General features: G+C 39.6%; 1 protein-coding gene across 1 annotated transcript in view; it reads right to left on the bottom strand.

Annotated features, from left to right (window-relative positions):
• Positions 1-26,329, bottom strand: part of LOC310739450 (rho GTPase-activating protein 26-like) — a gene marked incomplete at its 3' end in the record, with an annotated part of 50,999 nt that overhangs the window by 17,465 nt on the left and 7,205 nt on the right. Inside the window, exons 2-8 of the mRNA XM_083565376.1 lie at positions 6,376-6,471; positions 4,440-4,501; positions 4,286-4,357; positions 2,849-2,950; positions 938-1,048; positions 714-818; positions 95-224 (exon numbers count right to left, since the gene is read on the bottom strand). Of these exons, the coding sequence (XP_083421502.1) occupies positions 95-224; positions 714-818; positions 938-1,048; positions 2,849-2,950; positions 4,286-4,357; positions 4,440-4,501; positions 6,376-6,471 (678 nt within the window). The remainder of the gene's footprint in view (positions 1-94; positions 225-713; positions 819-937; positions 1,049-2,848; positions 2,951-4,285; positions 4,358-4,439; positions 4,502-6,375; positions 6,472-26,329) is intronic.

Here is a 26,329-nt window from a genome sequence, read left to right as displayed (position 1 = left end):
TAATTGAGGATGATGATGATGATGATGGTGATGAAGATAATAATAATTATGATCAATTATTAGTTGTGTGTACAGACTGAGGATTGACACTTACGTTTCTCTAAGATAAACAGATAACCCTCCATTGTGTGAGGACTGATGTTCTTGTGTTCGTGTGGGTTCTCCTTCATCTTCCTCATCAGACTCTCCACCTCTGATCGCGTGCTCTCGAAGCGGTTCCGTGTCTGATCACATGAACACAAACCTGATTAAAACTGGAGGTTTTAAAATGAATAATGAATTAAAATTAAAATGTCAATGCTCTGGTTTTTGTGAAGACATTTAAAGATCCATTTTAAACACGACTGTTTGAATTTATGGGAAATGTTATGGCTTTAAAGTAAGAAGTAAGATTTCATTTGTAACTAAAGTTAATAAATGCTTCAGAAGTTTTGTTTATTGTTTGTTTGTTCATTTCAACATTTACTAATAATAATCAGAACATGGTTTCAGTGATTCGCCTCTAGAGGCCGCTCTCATACTGTATAATAGCAGTAAACCTTAGATGCTCCAGAAAAAGACGCAACCCAGAAAAACTATCCGTATGGATTTTTGCCAAAGGTTTTTGTGATTAATGTGTTATCATTACTTCTCTTTGACTCTCCTTACACCTGATGTGTGTTTAGTTTTAGATGTTTAAATATTGATTACAGTCCTGGTGGAAGCTCACATACATTTTGAATGCTAATAGTGAGATCTGTCTTGAAGTGGTTGAAGTCTTTGGCCAGCTCGTACCCGTGGTGATAATACGTGAAGAGACCTTGAAGAAAAGCCAGCAGCTTCAAACAAATAAACACAGAAGTGAAAGAAAGTCTTCCCTGAGGAACACACACAAATTCAGATCTTTTTATATACGTTTAAACGGTGGAATGAGTAAAAAGGTGTCTGTAGTTTTTACCGGCTCCACAAACTCGAACATCTTCCTCTCCTGGACCTCCTGCACTTTAAACACACACTCCAGAGACATCTCGTAGAAATGCTGCCTTACATGATCCAACTGACTGTCTGCCTGTGTGAAAAGCAAAAAACTGCTAATTACCATCCTACACATTATAACTACTGGCTCATCGTTAGTCAAAATAAATGTTTACGCCACTTTACACAGCTGAGAGTTAAAGGAGAGTTAAAGGAGAGTTAAAGGAGAGGTAAAGGAGAGGTAAAGGAGAGGTAAAGGAGAGGTAAAGGAGAGTTAAAGGAGAGGTAAAGGAGAGGTAAAGGAGAGTTAAAGGAGAGTTAACGGAGAGGTAAAGGAGAGTTAAAGGAGAGGTAAAGGAGAGTTAAAGGAGAGTTAACGGAGAGGTAAAGGAGAGTTAAAGGAGAGGTAAAGGAGAGTTAAAGGAGAGGTAAAGGAGAATTAACGGAGCGGTAAATGAGAGTTAAAGGAGAGTTAACGGAGAGTTAAAGGAGAATTAACGGAGAGGTAAAGGAGAGTTAAAGGAGAGTTAACGGAGCGGTAAATGAGAGTTAAAGGAGAGGTAAAGGAGAGTTAAAGGAGAGTTAACGGAGCGGTAAATGAGAGTTAAAGGAGAGTTAACGGAGCGGTAAATGAGAGTTAAAGGAGAGGTAAAGGAGAGTTAAAGGAGAGTTAACGGAGAGGTAAATGAGAGTTAAAGGAGAGTTAACGGAGCGGTAAATGAGAGTTAAAGGAGAGGTAAAGGAGAGTTAACGGAGAGGTAAAGGAGAGTTAACGGAGAGGTAAAGGAGAGTTAAAGGAGAGGTAAAGGAGAGTTAAAGGAGAGTTAAAGGAGAATTAACGGAGAGGTAAATGAGAGTTAATGGAGAGTTAACGGAGGGGTAAAGGAGAGTTAAAGGAGAGTTAAAAGAAAGTTAAAGGAGAATTAACGGAGAGGTAAAGGAGAGTTAACGGAGAGGTAAATGAGAGTTAAAGGAGAGTTAACGGAGAGGTAAAGGAGAGTTAAAGGAGAGTTAACGGAGCGGTAAATGAGAGTTAAAGGAGAGGTAAAGGAGAATTAACAGAGAGGTAAATGAGAGTTAAAGGAGAGTTAACGGAGAGGTAAAGGAGAGTTAACGGAGAGGTAAATGAGAGTTAAAGGAGAGTTAACGGAGAGGTAAAGGAGAGTTAACGGAGAGGTAAATGAGAGTTAAAGGAGAGTTAACGGAGAGGTAAAGGAGAGGTAAATGAGAGTTAAAGGCCTTTCGTAAAGGGACCAACGACAGCAGCTTGACAGTGCTGGGGGCTTGAACCCCCAACCTTCTGATCAGAAACCCAAAGCTGTAACCACTGAGCTGCCACTTCCCCATAAGATGCGCAATTATCATACTGTTATTCCATATTTTCTCATTATACTTCTTTCTCTTCAGACTCAGATGTCTGTGGCAGCTCATATAATCACCTGGTAAAAACTGTTCAAATTTGGCGCATTGTGTGAGGAAGTCCTTCCAGTCCAACGCTCTAGCGCCATCATCAGGTCAGATTTGTGTCTCATTTGGCAGTAAATTTATGGCCATAACTTGAACATGAACTTGAAACAATTAAAAAGCCAGACATCCCTGAATTCTAGAGGGACTCATGGTTGATTTTACCGATACGGAAAGATCGGTTGGATCGCATTCGCCGATAACCAACGAATTACCATATGAATATATTAATTATATTTCTGAATATAATTATATGAATTATACATTATAATTAATAAATATAATATTGCACTCAGGGGAAGTGGTAGACTAGTGGTTAAGGCTTTGGATTTTGGATCTGCAGATTGTGGGTTAAAGTCCTGGCCACACCAGGCTGCCACATATAAATATATAAATATATATACACTGCGATATCATCTTGATGTCATACTTCATGAAGGTGTGACTCCTTCTTCTTGGCAGATAAGCTGAGATGCTTCTCCAGAACGCCACAGTATTTCTCCGTCTCCTTGTCATACTTTTTCTTTGCCTCCTTGAACACACAAATACAAACCATTATTTAATGATCAGGAATCTTCATATTCAAATTAATTTTTTGCTAATTTCTCTGATTAAAGCCACGCCCCTTGGGTCATGTTCAGGACTGTGATTGGACAGTGGTGACCTCGCTGCTTTTCAGCGTGCCATGTTTTCTCTGAGTTACTAATCAAAACATGTGTATTGTATATTTTAGTGTAACAGCAGGATATAACGCTTTTAAAGGATCACAGTACTGCATGTACTGCATTTCATTCTTATTACATGACCCACAGCGAGAGAAAATCCACTTCTCACACAACACCGTGATTACATTCCCTGTGAGATGCATCGTGGTGCTTCAGAGTCTCCTTCATTTCCAGTTTAAAATAACTTCTACCACTAAATGGAAAATTCTCTGGATGGTACCAGTGTCAGAATCTGGAAGAAACTGCAGAGCGTTGGAACCTGCTGGACGTTCCTCAAAAGCGATGATGAAAAAGGGAATAATTGCTCTCCTTTTTTCGGCAGCAATTGGCCTGGGGAAGAAGTGTGTGTGTGTGTGTGTGTGTGTGTCTGTGTGTCTGTGTGTGTCTGTGTGTGTGTGTGTCTAACCCTAACCCTAACCCTAGTTTCCTGAAGAAGATTGAAACTTAAAAGGACTCATTAAAAAAAAAAATTATAAATAAATAAAAATTATATATATTACCACCAGATGGCAGTGTGGCGCAATGACCAATAAGGGATGTGGAGGAAACTTGCTAATTGAGTTAAATTGATAAATAAAGCTTCCCGTGGGCTCACCACCTGCAGGAGGGACCGTAAGGGACGGTGCTGTGAGGATTGGGCAGCAGTCAAAGGGCTGCTTAGACTGCTGCCCCCGTGACCCGAATTACGGATAAGCGGGAGAAAATGAATGAATGAATGAATGATAAATAAAGATTCAACAAAAGTCTAAAACAAAATGTTCCTTCTCAAATAAAAGAAATTGTTTAAACTAAGCACAATTAATGCTTTATTTATTAATCCAGTTTATAATAAGGCTCTACAACTGATAAAGATTTATAGCATTGGATAATGTTTTTTTTTTTTTTTTTTTATTCTAGTTTATTTAATAGTCAAATGTGACTCATGACATGTTCACTGTTGATCTCAGGAGCACTTGTGAAGTTTTAGCTAAATCTGTCCAGGATCCGAGATCTGATCAGATGCTCAATCCTTCTTCCTGGACGGTACCCCTTTCAGCTTTACTGCACATTCTGACCATCAACATCTCTAAAGTTCTTGTAGCTACAAAATTCACTCTTACACTTGATTTACTGACAGACCAAACGCTGTGAAGGTTCCTTACCCTGGCAGCTCCAATCTGTTCTTTCCTGAAGCGTTCCAATGGTGTGATTAGAACTTCGTTCGCATTATCAATCTGAAGAAAAACAAACAATTATTCTCAACAAAATAATTCAGCGATGATGCAGAAGGATGAGGAGGGTTAAAGGTTCACCCACCATCCGTGTCCTCTCGTCCTCCAGGTTCTGAAGAACACCAGCAAACTCCTGAAGTGATCTGGCTATTGAACACACGGACAAACAATGCTCAAAAGTTTAGTTTTTTCTTCTTCTTCTTCTGCACATGTTCACATCAGATCACAACACAGCCCTGTTTACTCAGTGACTATAACTGGATCTACAGGAATCCTGTCCTCCACAGCTTCAGTCCTCTTCTACTCTAAAACCTGCTTCATCTGACCCATTTCCTGCTATAATCCTCTTCTTCTTCTTTTTCTTCTTTCGGCTTCTCCCATAGGGGTCTCCACAGTGGAACATCTGTCTCCATACTCCATACACCATCATGTCCTCTACATCTGCCTCTTTTAAACCAACTACCTGCATGTCTTCCCTCACCACATCCATAAACCTCCTCCTTGGTCTTCCTCTTTTCCTCCTTCCTGGTGGCTCCATCCTCAGCATTCTCCTACTGATATACCCCATGTCCCTCCTCTGCACATGTCCAAACCATCTCAATCACACCTCCCTCATCTTGTCTCTAAAACGTCCTACATGCGCTGTCCCTCTAATAAACTCATTTCTAATCCTGTCCATCGTCGTCACTCCCAACAAACATCTCAACATCTTCAGCTCTGCTACCTCCAGCTCTTTTTACCTCCTCCACTGAGTCTTTTACTCAATGCCACTCCTTTCCTGCTACAACTTTCACTGTTTTTGCATCTCACACAGCAGGAAACGCATCTGAACCCTTTTTGTATATTTTATATTTTGCTTCCAGTTAAAACTTTATGTACACACACTGAACACACTGACATGTTCAGCCCTGGGTATCTGGCCAGATGTTCACTGCTAGGGCAGAAGAACATAGCACAGAGACGACGCTGAAAACTCCAGCTTTCAGGACAAGACTTTTTTCTCCTTGCAGCTCCACCGGCTGTGGATCTGATCCAAGTGAAAAATCCCAACATCAGCTCAGTAAATTCCAAGTTCCATGTGTGTTATATTAAAGTTAGAAATCATTCAGCAGTGGAAATGTCTTACAGAGAAATACCCAAAACACCACAGCTGCAATTTCTTATTGTATGATCACAGTAACCAAAATATAAAATTATTAAAGCAATTTCTGGAAAAGTTCTACCCAGTGGTGAAACTTAATGGTAAATAATTTACAGAATAGTAGAATAAAAACATTGTAATACCTTATTCAGAGTGACTTATACTCAATTATACACCTGTACAGATGAGGGTTAAGGTCTTGCTCAGGGGTCCAGCAGAGGTGATGATCGGATCGGAAACATCTCAACCACTGAGCAAACCCTTCCCTCAATATGGAACAGGACTAAATATGACATCATCTTCTAGGCTCAGGTCACTATGTCTTTACTAGAGCTCAATCAATTCATCAGTTTTGCCGATTAAACAGAACCGATAGTTTTTCCGACTCCCCGTCCACTTTGATTACGAGAGCGACCTCTAGAGGTGAATCATTGATGCCACATGTTGTTTGTTTTTACGTGAGACTGCACACTGCATGGGGAGCACTATATTACTTTTATTACTTATTAATAATGTAATTATATTTATGAGTCAATATATGAATATTTCATTCAGCACACTTTTGTGATTCGGTGCTGTTTTTTTTTTGTTTGTTTTTTTTGCAATTAAGTTCAGGACTATTTTACATGGTGTTACATTTGTTTGTTTTTATTCTGTATCCATTTTACAAACCAGTTTACAAAGTCAGTTAAATAATCGGAAAGTTTGATCAAAGCTTTTGAATTTGAGCTTGCAGTGAATGTGTGTGAGAGTGTGAATGTGTGTGTGTGTGTGTGTGTGTGTGTGTGTGTGTGTGTGTGTGTGTGTGTGTGTGTGTGTGTGTGTGTGTGTGTGTGTGGTGGTGACCTGTAATGGACTACAATAAAGCTTGTTCCCTTACCGATGCATATCTCATCGTCCGTCTCAGCGTCTCCGATGCACTGGAACTTGAACTCGTTTAGCGACTCTGCAAACTTTCTCTGTGCTATAGAGAGATCTGTGAAGAGAGACGACGGGGGCAGGTGTTAACCAAGACCATCTCTATGAGTGTGAACAGCAAATGCAGCTGGGGTGCAAAACCACAGTTTCAGATCCTCGCATGGCTTCAAGTTTCCAAAAAGCAACTGGAAACTTCTTCGCTGCATCTCTTTATAGACCTTCTGCTTTAATGCTTCTGATTTTCTGAGTGAGACGAGAAACAGAGCACTTGTGCATGAGAATTCAGTTCACCTAAAATCATGTCATACTGTCAAAGATATGTTTTAATTACATGAACAATTTGATCTGATGTGAGGATAAAATTTTGCATTAAATCTGTGCAAAAAAAAATAAAAATCCACAATTTTAATTTTTTTTTCATAAATATGTCCCGCAAAATAAAATAAAAATAAGCATAAAGATACAGTATATACACAATATAGAATAATAAAATAGTTAATTAAGAAGTAAATAAATTTTTATTATCATAATTTCTATTATTATTATTATTTCTAACATTTTTGTGAGATGATATTTCAGAATAAACCAGAAATTCTCTACATTTCTTATCTGCTGTTTGAACCATGAGGGCTTCCTGAGTGATGTTTCTACAGAAGAGCATTACAGATGGTGAACTAGCAGGACACTGCGCACGCACACACACACACACACACACACACACACACACACACACACACACACACACACCAACAAGGGTGGTGTAATTTATTAAGCTGGTCACTATGGCAAGTGGGAATATTTGACCTTTGATCCCAGTCTAAGATCAGCTGGAGTTCAACTCTTCACAGTGACTGTTGACTTCCTGTAACATCATCACTCATCATTTATCCACATACAATCACATTGTATCTTAGAATACTGATGATGATGATGATGATGATGATGATGATGATGATGATGATGATGATGATGGTTATTATTCATTGTATTTTAATGTCATTTACAGAATTTAATAGCAGAAATTTAAATATGGAAATGTATATCTACTACTTTTGTTTTTTTGTGTTTATTTCTGTGTCTGACCTAAAAACATATTATACAGTACACACGAACACAAAACTAACACCCAACACCCAACACCCAACACTCCAGCAGGAGCTGCTTCTGTCTTCATATGAGCCACAGTGCATCACCCAAGACCTCACACTTATCTCACTGACATACTAAAGAGCAGACATCACACACACACACACACACACACACACACACACACACACACACACACACACACACTTACACACGTGCAGCCTGAGAAACATCCAGTGCTCAATCTCAGGTCCACATTCCCATAACACAAACATACAATGAAGTTTCAGATCTGATGCTGGAAATTCAGGAACATTTACACCAGAAGCAGCAGGATCAGGACCGGCCTCTATAACTCTATATTCTGTATGATCTTTATAGAAGTGTAGATTTGTAGTATATGTCCTTATATATAGTTGTATACACACCGAACACACTCCAAATATCAGGCGAAGGCTAGAGGAGAGCTAAAGGCAGAACTTCAAGGTTTTTAACCATCAGGTGTATGAACAACACCCAACCACCACCTCTCCAATTCCTCTAATCCTGAGAGCTGCCCCCAACACACACACACACACACACACACACACACACACACACACACACACACACACACACACACACACACATCATAGACACCAGACTACATCTGCATACTTTGCCTACACACATGTTTTCTATGTAATATATTTATATTCAGCAGCTAACGCTAACGCTAACGCTATGGATTCAAGATTCAAGATTATTTTTGTCATAAATATTGTTATATGCAGAAATCAACTTGAAGTGAATAAAAAATTGTTGGAAAAAATGAAAAATTTTGAACACTTACATACACATCTGTATTTCCCAAATGGAGTTTAACAAATGTGAACTATTTAATAAAATTTTTTCCATTTGTTTAATTTTATTTATTAAATTTCATTTGTGCAAATTTAATTGATTATAAGAATTGCTTTTATCGGCACATATACATTACAGCCCAGTGAAATTTGTTCTTCACATATCTCAGATTGTTCGGAAGCTGGGGTCAGAGCCATGATACGGCGCCCTGGAGCATAAAGGGTTAGGGGCCTTGCTTAAGGGCCCAAGAGTGGCAGCTTGGCGATACTGGGCCTTGAACCCCAGACCTTCCGATCAGTAACTCAGCACCTTAACCACTGAGCTCCCACTCCCCGATTACTCAATATAATAAAATAGTGCATTGTATTCATTTCATTTATTATATTTTTGATAAAAATATTTTATAATATTCAACCAAACATGCATTTTGTTTTAAATTGTTTTAAATGTAACTGTTTAACTATTACAATTTAGCCAAGATACTGCACCCTGGAGCACTGAGGGCTATCTGTCTGTCTGTCTGTCTGTCTGTCTGTCTGTCTGTCTGTCTGTCTGTCTGTCTGTCTGTTTAACTCTCTCTCTCTCTCTCTCTCTCTCTCTCTCTCTCTCTCTCTCTCTCTCTATATATATATATATATATATATATATATATATATATATATATATAGAATAAAATCAAGCTGACATTTATCCCACAGTCTCTCTTACAGACACGGGTTTCCAGATAAATAATAAATCCACCCTGAGCTCCGGAGCTTTTCAGTAAAAACATCTCAGTTGCCATGGAAAAGGCAATAAATATCAAGGATGCAGGAAAACCTAATGGGAAATCTGCACACAGATTGCTCGACAAATCTGATCAGTCTCCTAAAAACACTGGAACTGAAAATAAATCCCTGACATGTAGGTCAGAATGTGCCGTGTGCGGTTTTTACACACTGCTTGTGTTTTATTCTACTGTAGGGAATGTCGTGCTGTTATTATCAACTCATCTCACTGCTTACACTCTCCTTCATCTCTGTCCTTAAACACAGATAATAAATATAAATACAGTCAAAAAATGTGTGTTCTTTCTTTGTCTTGGAATCTGGGATTATTTAAACTTTCTGTAGAGTTTTTTTTTTAGACTGATTTATATAAAATCATTATACAAGTTTATCATGATTCATATAAAACCGTACTACACAAACACACAGCACACACATGCCCTTCCAAAGAATATTCAAATTATGAAAAAAATGCATAAAGATAAAATCAAACTATGTACAAACATCTACAGATCTACAGAAAACGTCTGCATGTCCGTCACCACCGATCAAAAACCACACCGAGCTTTTAAGCCAGATCTCCTGGCTTCTGAGACAATGGTAATTTTAAATAAATATATATATATATATTTAAATATTATTGTAAATAAAATATCTATACAAATAAAAATTAATTGAATTGAATCTCAGTGAATGGATAAATGACCAATGGAGGTTAGAAGATGATGGACTTATTGTACAAGCGTCTGCAGCAGAACGTCTGTCCTGTAGAACATTAAATTGAATATCCAAAAGCCTTGGATATGTCATGCACACACACACACACACACACACACACACACACACACACACACACACACACACACACACACACACCTCCTTTCTAAAAGACTTTCCATGCAGTATGGTTTCTGGCATTGATGCAGCAGCGTGAGCCAAAACGTAGCATGTGACTCGTATCTGCTGAAGAAAGTTTCTTCAAACAGAAGTTACTGAACCTGTTTACAAATAATAAACTCTTCCATTAGCACTGGGTTTGTACCTAAATCCTTCAAACTGCAGATATCAACCCCCTAATTAAGAAACCTGACCTTCACCCTGTCAGCTGTCCAACTACAGTCCAATATCAAACCTCCTCTTTATCTCCAAGATTCTAGAAAAGGTTGTAGCACAGCAGTTCTGCTCACATCTACTGAGGAAGAACATTTATGAAATGTATCAGTCAGGATTTCGGCCTCATCATAGCACAGAGACGGCGCTAGTTAAGGTGGTAAATGACTGTTATTGGCCTCTGATCAGGGTTTTGTCTCTTTACTTGTTTTGCTCGACCTCAGTGCAGCTTTTCACAACATTGATCATCATCTCCTGCTTGCTGGACTTGAGAACGTTGTTGGAATAAAGGGAACAGCTCTCTCCTGGCTCAGCTCTTATTTGACTGATCGCTATCAGTTTGTTGATGTAAATGGTGAGTCCTTCACACTCTCTGAGGTAAAGTTTGGTGTTCCACAAGGATCTGTCTTAGGCCCTCTGCTTTTTTCTTTATAACTGCTGCCTTAAATGATATATAAACATGGTATTTGCTTCCATTGCTATGCTGATGATACACAGTTGTATGGAAAGTAAGCATGATGTAATATATATATAAGTTTCCTTGGCTGACCACATGTACAGTATGGTCCTCAACATCGTCTGTTTATTGAAGCTTCTTCAAAATAGCTTGAATAAAAAAGCCCCTTTAAAGCCTAGTCTGCTTTGAGATCTTTGCCTGTGAGAGACCCTGCTGATGCAGTAAAACTACCTTGTTTCTTGTTGTTGTGCTTAGTCTTTCCATGTTGTAGGACCTGTGACATGAAACTGTCCTCCACAAAGTCACCATGATTGCACCTTAAATCAGTATCCAGGGATGAGCAGTATTTATTACATGTATTTCAAATACTTATTTTAAATATAAAATAGTTTGTATCTGACCAGGTTGATGAAAATGACATGATGTTTTGTAGCAAAATACTTTTGTATATTTTAGTCGGTTACTTTAAAACTACCCTTCATGTGGGAGATCACTGGGATCATGTATGTGAATATTTGATCTGTTGACTGGTTGCACGTGTCAGATTTATTACAAAGCTGTTGCTATTAAACAAGTCAGTGTGTAATGTTGAAGAAACAAATCAGAAACACAGACTAATGGAAGGTTTACGAAGAGATTTCATGCTCCGTTATTATTAAAAGTATCTCTTGAGAAAATTATTTAAAACACAAAAATACAGTGGTTTATTTTAATACGTTTAAAGTTCAGGTATTTGGTATTTGATTTGATCTTCACACAACCCTGTCCATATCAGTGTGATGCATCATTTGAAGAACAACCTCAGGTGAATGTCATGTTTCTAAAGGTAATGGCTTTCACAATCTTCAGGTCGATGAGTTAGACAGATCATCATCATCATCATCATCATCATCATCATCATCAAAACACTACCTATTACTCCAGCACACTTCTACAGACACACCAGGATATTTCATGCGTGTTCCTGTTTACAGGCTGTGATGCCTAAAGTCCACTTCTTTAATCACAGATATGGAATTGAAAAATAATTAGTGAAAAGTAGGTCAGCATCCAGCAGGTTCCAGCTGCAGATGAATGGATTGTGATGGGAGTCTCGACACTGAATGGTCACAGGACAGTAATTCAGCGCTAAATACACCTTCTTTATATCCTACAAAATTCTCTTTAGTCACTAATCAGTAATAACCAAGAGAACCATTCCCAAGTGCACAACACTGGTGATTTGGGCCTTGAGAACAGACAGAAGGCCAGAGGAAGGAGAGTACAGAAGGGGCAGGATGCTAAAAATAAATGGATTGCTGTTAGCTGGGCTCAGGGGCAGCCCCAGCATTATCTCCATACCATTCTTCTGCTTTACTGTCGTCTGCTTCCTGATCTCAAATCTACCTTCTGACACAATGGCACTTGTGGCACACACACACACACACACACACACACACACACACACACACACACACACACACACACACACACACACACACACACACAGGCTGCTGAAACTGACACCATCATAACTGACAGACTAGCACCATCACACATCAGTAAGTACTGAAGAGAACAAAGAGCAACCAAACTCCTTCATGACCTCATGCCTTAAATCCTGCAAAAGCATTCAAATCTATTCAGTGATGATTCCATTCATTATCTTTATTTGTCAAAATTTAAATCTACAAGCTTCCAGCAATAGGATGAGGATATTTATGTTCCTGAGCTCTCCAGATCCTGAGTAGAACATCAGTACAAACGCTGTCAATCATAGCAACACCTGCTAATCCTGAGCATCTGTGAGATCAGGTGCAGTACGCTACTGAGGGCAGAGGGCAGATCATGATTTCCTGTCATGCAGCAGATTAATGAAGAGATGTAGTAGACTGGCTTCAAGTATCTCAGCTAATGTTCTCATTAATACAGAGAGATCCGAGAACTATCCAGTGTGAAAACTCTCAGTGTCGATTCTGTCACTCTAAAGCCTTTTCTCAATTTTGCTCGTACACAAAAAAGCTTTTGCAGCTTCCGGGAAAAAGACGAATCATTTTTATTCTGTAACAAACTTCAGCTTTAGGATAAGCTCCATCATGCAAAATGTTCTCAGCATTACCCAGAGAGAACCTTCAGGATTATGGATGCACATCATGATATGTTTTAATAAGAAGTGACTCTGAAATCGTAGAGAGAGTTAATGCAGTGACGTGATGTTACGGAACAGTTCTGCAGAATACAAGAAGAACAGAAACTTGGAACATGATGAAGCCTTACATATTTCACATAACATTAGCTGAGTAAGAACGTGTGTGTGTGTGTGTGTGTGTGTGTGTGTGTGTGTGTGTGTGTGTGTGAGTGTGAGTGTGAGTGAGAGAGAGAGAGAGAGAGAGAGAGAGAGAGAAAAAACAAAACTATTGCCAAACCTCAGAAATACAGAAAACTCTAAATATTGTCTCCAAACACATTAACGGGTGAAGCTTTAGATCCTCATCTGGTTTCCCAAAACAAACAATAAACATCTCAAAATCCTCAAAATCCAAACTGATCAATGTCAGATAGATCACCCTCAGAAGATCCAGAGCAGCAGCAGCAGAACGAGAATCCAACACCATAATGGAAATAAGTGAGGAGCCAATGCTCAGTCAGCAGCTTCACCATCCAAACACAACCACCACCTCGACCGCCACATCGACACCCGAACAAACTGAAACAGCTCCGTCTGGCTCGACTACGCCACCTAGAAACGCTCATGAAAAAGGCTGCTGTGTACAGTGTGTGTTACACATCGCTTTCTCACACCCTTTAAATCAACCTGCAACTCTGCAGATAAACATGTCACAGTTTATAGTGAATAACCAGGTTATGTCCAATTCCACAGTGGTTATAAACACTAGAGTAAATGTTCTGTGGCTTAATGAGGAACATCAACAATCACAAGGCTGCAAAACATAAAACTTTTTCTCCGAGAACTGATATAAAACACAGCACAGTGTGTTAAGCTCATCGTTTAGTAGGAATCTGAGTGAGAATTACAGAAATCACGAGTTCACACATTATTTCTTTAAAGCGTTTCTCAGATCAGAAATTTAATTCTCAAAACCTGCACATTATTTACTCACTTGTGCTCATCATAAGATCATTTCTCGTTTCTCTGATCAGATTGTGTTAATGAGTTTGTACATTAATTTAGTGGATTGTGTGCGAGTGTCTGCTGTTTCCTACATTATCACTTATGTTCATGTTGATCAAAATAAATTTTACCTGAAAAGTTTTAACTCCCAAAACATCTCAGCATCAGTTCACTGTTAACGTCAGTAAATTCGAAATGTTTAAACCAGTTATCAGAATCTGTGACGCTTCAATTTCTGTTCAATTCTTTTATCAATGTGTCTTGAATTGATGAATTGCGCAGATGAATTTTTGAATGTCACTAATAAATGTGAACTTCATCAGATCAACCAATGACCTACTAGTTCTCTCAAACAGGTCAAAGGTGAATCTCATTATCCTTCAATTAGTGGCAGACAGAAAAAACACAAAATTACAATTTCTGTAAATGGATAAATAACCAGGATTACAGTAATACACTAATACCATATTTTTCGGACTATAAGCCGCTACTTTTTCCCCACGCTTTGAACGCCGCGGCTTAAACAACGAAGCGGCTAATTTTTCCTGGGTTTTTCCTGGTTTCACAAACTTCAAGCCAAAAAACTGAACCCCATAACATTAGACCAATGAAATTTCCGAACGGAAACGAAAAAACACACCTCACCTGTGTTCTGAGCTGCACGGCTTCGGGAGAAAAAACGTTTTTTCTTAAACGCACGATGATGCCAAACGATAAACTCCCGAGAGAAATAGTTGTGAAAGGAAGGAGGAAGACAGTGAACAATGACTTTCTTGGTTGGCTACTGTTCAGATACAAGCCGTTGTAGCGCGTTGAGTCCGGGTGAAGGGAGGAGCTCGCTAACTCCAGTTACAACAGAAACTTAGAAATGAGCATCAGAAAATAATAAGGACATATTCCTTAAAATAAAAATCTTTGTCAAAATTAGTGGGTGTGGCTTATATATGGGTGCGCTTTAAAGTCCGGAAATGACGGTACACTACTACACTAATATATTAATACAGTACAGGAAAATTGTGAATTTTGTGCTCTTGCAATCAAATAAATACATTTATGCTGCTGAAATTCATAGATGCCAAACAAAAGAAATTCAGCTTTGTGTATTTTCAGTCAGGGTTTCGAACTGTAGTTTATATCAGAAAAAAACGTGTGCCGTCATACTGACAACACGAATAAACATTGTGACGATCGTGTTTGTAAACAATGACGAAAAGGACGTTTTCTTCTGAAGGGAATGAGATCTTCATCGACACAAATAATTACTTTGGAGAGATGAATTAAAGATTTGGAGAAGAAATCTAATGTATTGTGTTGTTTGTACACGTTGTTTTAATAAACATTTTACTGAATTGCAAATATTAAGGATGATTTGAGAAACGCTCCAACGCAACTGAGAAAAACTGTAATATCTAAACATTGTGAAGTTTGCAGCGAAAGCCTATAGAAAAGTGTAGATCTGACACGCCCATTTAGAGACGTGCTAGCTCAGTGAGTAAGGTGTTGGAATAAATATCAGAAGGGTTTGAGTTCAAATCCCACCACCATCAAACTACCTGAGCATGCCCTAAACTCTCATTAATCATTTTGATAAAAAATACTGAATGGATATAAATGTAAGAAAACATGTCCTTAACAGTGCCATGTTTCTGCTTGTCATCCTTCTGTTTCAACTGCTGATCAGATGATGAACTGAATAAACACATATAAACATAAATGTACACAAGGTTTTCATTCCAGCTGTTAATTATCACAAATTATCCTTCAGTTTGATCCAAAGCACTAAATACATGTAATTGAGTGTTATAATGTATAATAAGACTCTGTATTTAATTCAAGTTCATTTCAATATCACTTGTATTATAGAAGTATATAAATATTATTATAGAACACATTTCACTTATATTTAACTCTGTGTGTTTATCCCTGATGAGCACATCTGGGGCGAAGGTGGCGAAGGAACAACTCCCTTAGATGAATGAGGAAGAAACCTTGAGAGGAACCAGACTCAAAAGGGAAACCTCATCTGGGTGACACCAAAAGTGTGATAATAAATCATTATCTAGGGTTAGCAGATGAGTGAGAAACATCATGTCTGATTGTGAGTAATGTCCTTTCCAGAGTCAGTTGGAGTTTTGGAACCATCTCATAAATGAGCTTAAGATCTGAGAACGTTATAGATTCAACACCATCTCGTCCATGCCCGAGTCTTTAATGGCTGGTTTTTGAGTATTGATTAAGAGCTCGTTTATCCTCGAAGTGGGATCCAGCTGTTCTTAGGATGCTGAGACGTGAAGTTGGAAAATACGCATTCTGTAGTTTTACATATAAATAAAAAAACTTCCATTTCCATGTAATGCCTTTTATTGTTTTTGCTGAAAGGAAGTGTGTAATAGAAGGGCAAACTTCCTCTCTGCATGTTCAGCAACTCCAACGAGGGGAAACAGTTCAGAGCTACTGACTGTATGACCCGATGGCACGGCGAGCCGCTGGAGCAGGATATGAGCGTCCTGCTTCCCTCAGTGACGCTTGTTTGTGCCGTTTGTAACAGGTTTGTTTCCTGAAGTTCCACCAACTGTCCACCTTCAAATCCTGATCCAAAACTCAGGATATACATGTGGCTAATATTCACCCTGTAGAACACTGATGCAGTTTATTCCATATTAATGAACTTTTAGACAGAAAGTAAAAACCATGATTTGCTACACGCCTGGGCAGTGTGAATAGTGGATTGTGATTGGCTGGAAGTTCAGGTGTGAATAGTGGATTGTGATTGGCTGGAGGTTCAGGTGTGAATAGTGGATTGTGATTGGCTGGAAGTTCAGGTGTGAATAGTGGATTGTGATTGGTTGGAAGTTCAGGTGTGAATAGTGGATTGTGATTGGCTGGAGGTTCAGGTGTGAATAGTGGATTGTGATTGGCTGGAGGTTCAGGTGTGAATAGTGGATTGTGATTGGCTGGAAGTTCAGGTGTGAATAGTGGATTGTGATTGGATGGAGGTTCAGGTGTGAATAGTGGATTGTGATTGGCTGGAGGTTCAGGTGTGAATAGTGGATTGTGATTGGCTGGAAGTTCAGGTGTGAATAGTGGATTGTGATTGGCTGGAGGTTCAGGTGTGAATAGTGGATTGTGATTGGCTGGAAATTCAGGTGTGAATAGTGGATTGTGATTGGCTGGAAGTTCAGGTGTGAATAGTGGATTGTGATTGGCTGGAGGTTCAGGTGTGAATAGTGGATTGTGATTGGCAGGAGGTTCAGTCGTTAATAGTGGATTGTGATCGGCTGAAGGTTCAGGTGTGAATAGTGGATTGTGATTGGCTGGAAGTTCAGGTGTGTGTATAGTGGATTGTGATTGGCTGGAGGTTCAGGTGTGAATAGTGGATTGTGATTGGCTGGAGGTTCAGGTGTGTATAGTGGATTGTGATTGGCTGGAGGTTCAGGTGTGAATAGTGGATTGTGATTGGCTGGAGGTTCAGGTGTGAATAGTGGATTGTGATTGGCTGGAGGTTCAGGTGTGAATAGTGGATTGTGATTGGCTGGAGGTTCAGGTGTGAATAGTGGATTGTGATTGGCTGGAGGTTCAGGTGTGAATAGTGGATTGTGATTGGCTGGAGGTTCAGGTGTGTATAGTGGATTGTGATTGGCTGGAAGTTCAGTTAGTTTGTGTTTGTCAGGTGAATATTCTGCTTATAAACATGTGTAACCATAGTAACATCCAGTTCCAGTTCCATCCAGAGTGAGATGGTGATTGTACACGTTTCCTAATGACCTCACTGATCTCCATGGAGGAGTTTTGCGTGTGGTGGAACTTCTATGATGAATACGAGGATTTTTATTAAAGACTCGAGGCAGAAGATGAATTTGAAGAACTGAAAAAAATTTACAAATGAGAAACAGCAGCAGGAGTTCAGTCCAGCAGCTTCATAATCAGTAGAGGTTTGACACAAATACACTAAATAAATATAATCTTCTGGCACTACTTTTTCTGTGTGTGTGATTCGGAGCAGCAGAACTGTAGATGAACGAGTCGTATATAAAATGCATAATAAAATGAAGTGTTATTTTGATCCATTCAGTCAGTTTCACTTTGAACTCCTCAATGCTGGAAGTGACCATGATATCAGGTGATAATCTACAGCTTAATTACAACTACAATAAGACCTCACAATTACACCTGATTACTTCTTATATAATATGATGATATCAGAGTAAAACTCACAGGATATTCAGTGTAATATTGGAGATGTGGTAGATCAGTCATTATGGTGTTGGGTTTCTGAATGTCGTGAAAGATCGAAGGATTCCAGATCCAATCTGCTGCTTCTGGGCCCTGGAGCAACTCTGAACTGCTCAGCTGTATAAATCAGATCAGGTTGTTTTGGATGATGCTAAAAATGCAAATATGGTTCAAAGCGAATTCATCATAATGGAGTCATAACATCATGATTTTGTGGCTTTTGTTTTTCAGAAATAGATCTCTCTCTTTCTCTTTCTCTTTCCCTTCTCTCTCTCTCTCTCTCTCTCTCTCTCTCTCTCTCTCTCTCTCTCTCTCTCTCTCTCGCTCTCTCCATGTATAAAGAGCTAAACTACTCAAATGACAGATTTGGTTCCATATGGTACTGTATCACTGGTAAGGACCTCCCACTGAACATCATCTTGTCAGGGATTTAAAACCAAACCCTGAGGTCTGTTTGTTGCCCAGTTCAGGGTGGAAAAGTGGTCATTCGGACCCCCTGCATGACCCGAACGTTTTATGAGCAAAAAACGACATTATACAATATACATATTGTATAATATAATCCCATATAATTCTGTTGTTAATAAACGTTAAACGTTTTGTAACAGAGCGGAAAGGTTAAAGGTCGTGCCTGCGATCCTGTTCCCGTGTTAATTATTTACACGTGTGAAATTTTTCTGCTCTGTCACTGTGGTGTGACTGACATGCAGAGGGAAAGAGAAGGGAGAGAAAAGGAAGGAAAGGAATTTGGGTGGAAGAAAAGAGAAAAGAGGAAGAGCCAATGTGCTGCTGCTGATACACAAAAGAGAACAAGGATCCATGTGCTGGAAACACAGCCTTTGTCTCTGCAAGCAGCTGGCTTTCATTGCATCAGCTTGTGTCAGCAGGAGGACACTGTGTGTGTGTGTGTGTGTGTGTGTGTGTGTGTGTGTGTGGTGTGTGTGTGTGTGTGTGTGTGTAGGGGACAAACCAGACGTATAAAAAGCAGCATCTTCTTTTTCACTTGGAGTTTGGAATATCATATGACTCTCATTTTTAATAATTTATTTGCACATTATATATTTCTCATAATCCATATATTTTGCAGGAATCGCAAGAAAAAGGCAGCATGATGGACCTCTGATGAGGCATTTACATTGCAGTGATTTTTTATGTGAATCAAATAAAGAGAACTGTCCTGCAGAACAACCATCTGATGGTTTACAAGGTATATTTTAAAAAGGAAGCTGGACAATGGTGTATAAAAGCGTGAAAATCCCTGGTCTATAGAGATAAATATCACAGTCAGGTTCTTTAAACAGATCTTTTATGAGTCGCAAAGACAAAAACAAGCCCATATTTCACAAGTGCCTCGAAAGATGGATCTCCGATCTGTGAGGTCATTCAGCAGCCGAATAGAGCAATGGGGTGAAGTAATAAGACACAGCAACAAATAAATAAAACTGACTTCTCATCTTCCAACCGCACCCTCGATTTAGTGCTTCCTTTCACTGCGTCCCCCCACGTCTATTCTCCTCTTTCACAAAAACCAAAAATGGCCACAGTGCTCGGCCACAGAGCCGCCGTCTCCTAGAAACCAGGACAAAAGGATTACTGAGAGGAACAACTCTCTCTCTCTTTCTCTCTCTCTCTCTCTCTTTCTCTCTCTCTCTCTCTCTCAGCCTGGCCTCGACTGACAGTTGCTGACCAGCAGCCAAAGCAAAACCAAATACATACAGCAACTTACCCAAAAAAGTGGGTAGTGTACGCAGAGGCATCTGATGAAGTCATCATTACATTACACATTTGTTCATTTTGTGTTCTTCTTGTTGTTTAAGCCACAATCATGTTTCCTCATGTTCAGTGGAGAAACCCAGTTAGAAAGAAGAGTTCAGTGGAGGCCAGGAGAACACCGAGATGATGAAGTGAAACAGCGTGATGGAATCTGCTATCGGTTCATCACTGCTACTTTATTCCCATGTAAAGTTTACTAACCTTCATTGGGATGAAGCTTCACATGCAGACTAAGAAGTCTTCATCTATTAACACTGTATTAAAAATCGTAAGCAACAGGATGTTTATGTTTTATAGAGGAACGCTGTTTTTCCTTCACTTTTTAAGATAGAACATGGTCGAATTGAACACATACATACAACAGTCTGAACTTCCAGCCAAACACAAGCCACTCTTCACTTTAGTATTATATATAATATGTATTTTATTTTATATATGTATTAGAAATACAGCAGAAAAACCTGGAAAAGTCAATTATAATAATATTTCTGTCGGTATAGTGAATGTTTATTTAGTGGAAATACTGAATTAATTGACATGCAAAATAAAATTCTGTTTATTTGGGTTTTTATTTCAATAAAATGCAGGAAGAAGCTTCACTTATCACCAACAGGAGAACGGAGCTCTAATGAGATCATCCAGCAGTGATGAATAACATTAACACAAACAGCAACAGGAATAAGGAGGAAAAACAAACAGTTCAGACACAAACTCGATGTAAAACAGAATGAAAACCAGTTAGAAGCAGTTCTATTCTGTGCTCCAGTACAGTACAGATGTGCGCTCCTTTTGTGCAGCTGGATTGATCAGTTTCATTACAGCTGATTTGCTACTTGATCTGTGACTGAATAAATCTTCCTATTCTGCGAGTTGGTGTGGTCTGAGCATGCAAACCTGCCCAGTGCCTGACGTGAGCTGAGGAAGCAAATGTGTTTAAATCTTTATATGTGAAAAAAGTCCAAACAGCAATCGGGCTTCCTGAATACTGAAAACCACTTCGACTGCAGAACGTTTGCTTGGAAGCGAGAAAGCGGTGGAGTAGAAGATTAGAAGAAATTGAACGAGTGAACACAATGTCAGACTTGTTACATCTTTAATGTGATCTTTCAACAAACAAATGAGGCAAACAAACCAGTTTAAAAAGAAAAAAGAAAACGACAGCACCCTGATTGCGTAAGTCTGCACACCCTTTCATCGCTGTCCTCAGAGTAACCCGTCTCCTTCAGAATGAAGCCTGTAGGTAAATGCCATACATCTCCCATGGGATTCTGATTAAAAGCAGATAAAAGTCAGCTGCTGCTGTTGAATTTGTGTGAATGTTTACGGTTGCATGCTACCAGGAGCCCTGGACCACTAAGAGCTGCCAAAGGAACTGTGAGACTTAACTGTTGAAAGGAACCAATCAGGAGTTGGATATAAAAAAGGTGGAAGGCACTGAGATGCTGCAGGGACCAGGATGGCACTTCAAAAATGATTCAAGGATGAGATGGAATCTGATCAGGAAGGTTACCAAGAGTCCAACAGCAAAACTGAAGGAACTACAGGCAGTTCTGACAGGTACTGGTGACACCTTACATGTGAATAATATCTCCTGTATTCTGCACAGGTCTGGGTTGTGGGGTAGAGGGGCAAAAAGAATATACAAGTCCATCTGAATTATGCCAAAAGAGTCATTCAACCACCCCAAACCATTTGGGAAAATATGTTCTGGTATGATGAGATGAAGGTTGAACTTTTTGGCCATAATTCTAAAAGGTATGTTTGGTTCAAAGCTAATAGAAAGCATCATCCAAGGAACACCGTACCAACAGTGAAGCATGGTGGGGGTAGTGTTATGGCTTCAGAAAAGGAGAATCACAGACCTCAATCCCATCGAAAACCTATAGAATGACCTCAAATGTGTCGTACACAAGAGAACCTTTCACAGTTTGAAGGAACTTCAACTTTTTTGGATCTAATCCCAACAGGAACTCAAATTTGTTTCCTGTCCTGCGCAGCAGATCCTTAAATCCAGTTTATCACTAAGTTCAAGAGTGAGGATATTATTATATAACGCTTCTATAAGAGATTTTTTGGAATGTTGAAGCTGATGAGTTTTAGCAAAAATAAACACCTCTGATGATATTGTGATTTGTGGTGAGAGTAGAGAGCAGGTTGAGAAGAGCCTGGAGAGGTGGAGATATGCGCTGGAGAGAAGGGGAATGAAAGTCAGTAGGTGTAAGACAGAGTACATGTGTGTGAATGAGAGGGAGGGCAGTGGAGTGATGCGGTTGCAGGGAGAAGAGGTGGAGAAGGTGGAGGAGTTCAGGTACCTGGGGTCAACAGTGCAAAGTAATGGAGAGTGTGTTAGGGAAGTAAAGAAAAGAGTGCAGGCAGGGTGGAGTGGGTGGAGAAGAGTGACAGGAGTGATTTGTGATAGAAGAGTATCTGCAAGAATGAAAGGGAAAGTTTATAGGACTGTGGTGAGACCTGCGATGTTGTATGGATTAGAGACAGTGGCATTGAGTAAAAGACAGGAGGTGGAGCTGGAGGTAGCAGAGCTGAAGATGTTGAGGTTTTCGTTGGGAGTGACGACGATGGACAGGATTAGAAATGAGTTTATTAGAGGGACAGCACATGTAGGATGTTTTGGTGACAAGGTGAGGGAGGCGAGATTGAGATGGTTTGGACATGTGCAGAGAAGGGACATGAATTATATTGGTAGAAAAATGCTGAAGATGGAGCCACCAGGTAGGAGGAAAAGAGGAAGGCCAAGGAGGAGGTTCATGGATGTGGTGAGGGAAGACATGCAGGTAGTTGGTGTAAAAGAGGCAGATATAGAGGACAGGGTGGTATGAAGACGGATGATCCGCTGTGGCGACCCCTAATGGGAGCAGCCGAAAGAAGAAGAAGAAGAAGAAACACCTCAAGGGTTAAACACCGCTGGGGTTTTATTATTGACGTTACTCTGTCCTTCACATTAGAGTCTGTTTAGGAACAGATCATACACTCGAAGTCTACACTTTCTGATGTTTCACAAATCCACCTTCACCTACTGTTATTCTATACACACACACACACACACACACACACACACACACACACAGATCTGAGTTATTCTTTATTTATCAGCCAAATAACTTCACACTCAAATTAACTGTGTGTTTGGGACCCAAGTGAGCACCAGGTCCACATGCTGGAGATCTGTTCTTCTTTTGTGTATTGAGTACAGCTATCGTACACCACTCAGGGTCACACCACCGTTAGTCAGGTAACATCTGCCAGGATCACTTTCATGTTCTGAACATCATCATGGAAACTAAAATGTTTTGTTCTAGGTAGCTCCTGATGTTATCTTGATGCTGCAGAGGGGCTCGAGGCGTGTGTCCCTCTGCAGCTGCACTGGTTCTGATAAACCCGAACTCAAGGCTGTACCAGGCTACAGATATAAAATATTTATTCACAGTCTGAGGAAGTGATTTCAACATGCCAACACTGATGGTTTCAGATTACTCTAACATGTTCCTCTTTCCCCTTCTTAGAACATGAAATACTGCCAGGAACTGAGCGATGAGTTTCCTAACACACGTCCCCCTGAGCGCAATTTCCGAGGACAACCTTGAAGCAGATCCTGAATGCAGTCAGTGGTCAGGTTTTATCAGTAAACACAGGCCTGTTTGAGGCACGACGCTTCCACACGCTTCGAACCCTGAACATCCCGTAACCACGTGACAGCTCAAAGTTCTGTCTGATTTCAACATGATTTCTCTGCACGTTCTTGAGTTTTTCTCGGGGAACCTGCTTAGATCATGACTGTGAATTCACAGCGTACACAGCGTCTACAGGCTACAGCGCTGCGTGATGGTGCTACTGCTTTCATTAGGATCAGAAATTATTAGAAAATATCACAAGAAGGTATAAACAAACATTATAATGTCTACAGGCAGCAGGATGTGTCAGAATACCTTCAGGACTGGGCAGGACACGACTCCAGAACAGCAGTGAATCAATAAAGTAGAAGAACTAGAAGCTGATACAGGAGTTACAGCTCCTTTTAACACCTAGGAGTCCAAAAATTGTATACTTTATATTAATAAACAAACCAAAAAGAGAACGTCTATAGTTTTTAATCTTTATATAAATACAGTGGAACTGAAAATATCTGTGAATATCATGAACAGTTACACCCCTGGAACGACAGCAACAATGTGGAGCAGCTCTGATAACAAACCATACCTCACAGAAGAAAAGAGAAGAAGAGAAAAACAGTGTACTTATGAAGATTATGAAAGACGAGTCGTGTGAAAAAATCATGATCATTTCTTCTGCATCAGCATCAGGAACTTTGTGCTTCACAAACACAACACAGACATTAAGCATGAAGGAGAACATTTAATCCTCACACCATCAACAAAACATTATTCAGTCTGATGATAAGGGAGTCCATGAGCATTCCACGGTGGATCGTTGGCTCGCTTGAAGAGCGAATGATGGATGAAGAAGATCAGGCTCAGACGCTGCTTCATCACAACTGAGCAGAAGAAGATCACGTCCTTAACTTCATATCCCACACATATTTTAGCTTAAATTAAACATGAAGTTTGAATTCTGACCAGAACTCCCTGATTGGTCGAAAACAACAGTAGAAGAATCATCAAAAAATAATAAGTCAGATGTTTCCAGAGAAGAGCCGGCTTAAGATCTCACAGCATTCTCACTCTGTGGCCTACGGTTTATCTGAGTTGGCCACTTCTTCAAAAGTGACAAACCCCAAACACACACACACACACACACACACACACAATAATGCCTGGACAAGTGTGTGACATCTAATCTCGGCTGCTCCACACAACACTAATCTGAACCTCCCTGCAGATACGAGGCAGAAAACAGACCGAACTCATCAAGCAGGCGTTGGTGGCCAGATGTTACTTCCGCACTTCTCACTCAAGTCATTAGAGCAGAAGAACAAAACGTTATTGATCTTGACTGTGAAGGAACATCTGAGGAGATCTGATTCACGCTGGTGTGGATTTTGTGGTGAATGTGCTTTTTAGGAAGGAGAAGGTTCACCACAAAAAAAGGAAACGTAAATAAAAGACATGTGGATTATCACTCATTGAATTTCAGCTGTATGTTTCTCTCCAACACACACACACACACACACACACACACACACACACACACACACACACACACACACACACACACACACACACACACACACTACTGTCTGATCAAAAGCTGAAAGTCCTCTACAGCTCAGACACTGACCCTGATTAATCATCTCCTACTTCTCTCACACACACACACACACACACACACACACACACACACACACACACACACACACACACACACACACACACACACACACACACACAGTCGTCCGTCTGATCTCACAGACAGGGGATCTACCTGATGACATAAATGTACTACAGTTTCCTGCTTCCACCATAAAATGTGACGACTCTGAATTCAGGATACAGTAGTTTACAAATAAAACACTAGTTTTCAGATTTATTAGTTTTTAATATGCATTTCTGTTTAAAATTTGGTTGTTTTCTTTTCATTCTTTAATCTCTAATACAGAGTAACATCCTGGATATTTTAAATGTGTATGTGACGATGTAAATATAATAAACCATGAAAGGACATGATGATCTCATTACCAACAAGCTACAAAAATCACTGTGAGGTTAAACTGAGCTTAAATTCAGCTTCATACTGTGTGATAACGATTCCAGCTCAGTTTCACTCTATATATTTATCTATATATCTATATATAAATATCAGTAGGAATTATATATCAATATAAAACAAAACTGAAGGCTACATTAAGGTTTTATTACCCGGAACACACTTCACGCTGTACCCGAGCATGTTCAAAACTTCTGTCTCTGAATAATATTCATTAAAATAAATCAAGGTCACTCAAGGTCACATGCAGGAGTGCTTCTGTCTCCAGCTACTGAGTGATTAAACAGATCATACAAATTCCATCCAAAAGCAATAAAAGCGTTTCATTAGATAACGACGTGGCTGCCAGAAGTGCATGAGTGCGATCCTTAATGTCTTCATTCTCGTCCAATAAAAACATCTCGACACGTTTAACTGCAAAAAAACACAATATAATCCTTTCTTCATTATATTCTTCATCGTGTTATATAATTAAACAATTCAACATTTTTCCGAGCCTTTTTTCTTGACTTTGTATGTTTTGGCCTGTTTTAAACTTAAATCATTTTATAAAATATCCTGCATTCGTCTTTACTCTTTAACCTGCCAGTTCTCACCAAACATGCAAAACCCTCTGCATTTTTTATTGCAAACCGAGAGCACGTTATAGACAACAGGCGGCGGCGTCTGACGGGGCGGGTCACAGACACTCCTCGTCTTTTCTCCGGCTCTGAAACACTGCACTATTGTCTGTTCACTCTCTCCACTCCTCATGAAGAGTCACTGAATGACATGCATTCAGCTAATGAGTAGAAAGACATAGCGCTAATGCTAACGCTAACGCTAATGCTGCTACTTAGAGTGATGATGACAATAA

The sequence above is a fragment of the Silurus aristotelis genome (genome assembly GCF_946808225.1).
Source record: "Silurus aristotelis genome assembly, chromosome: 16".
Lineage (NCBI taxonomy): Eukaryota > Metazoa > Chordata > Actinopteri > Siluriformes > Siluridae > Silurus > Silurus aristotelis.
Note: the sequence above shows the minus strand (reverse complement) of the source record. Positions and strands in the feature narration are given on the sequence as shown.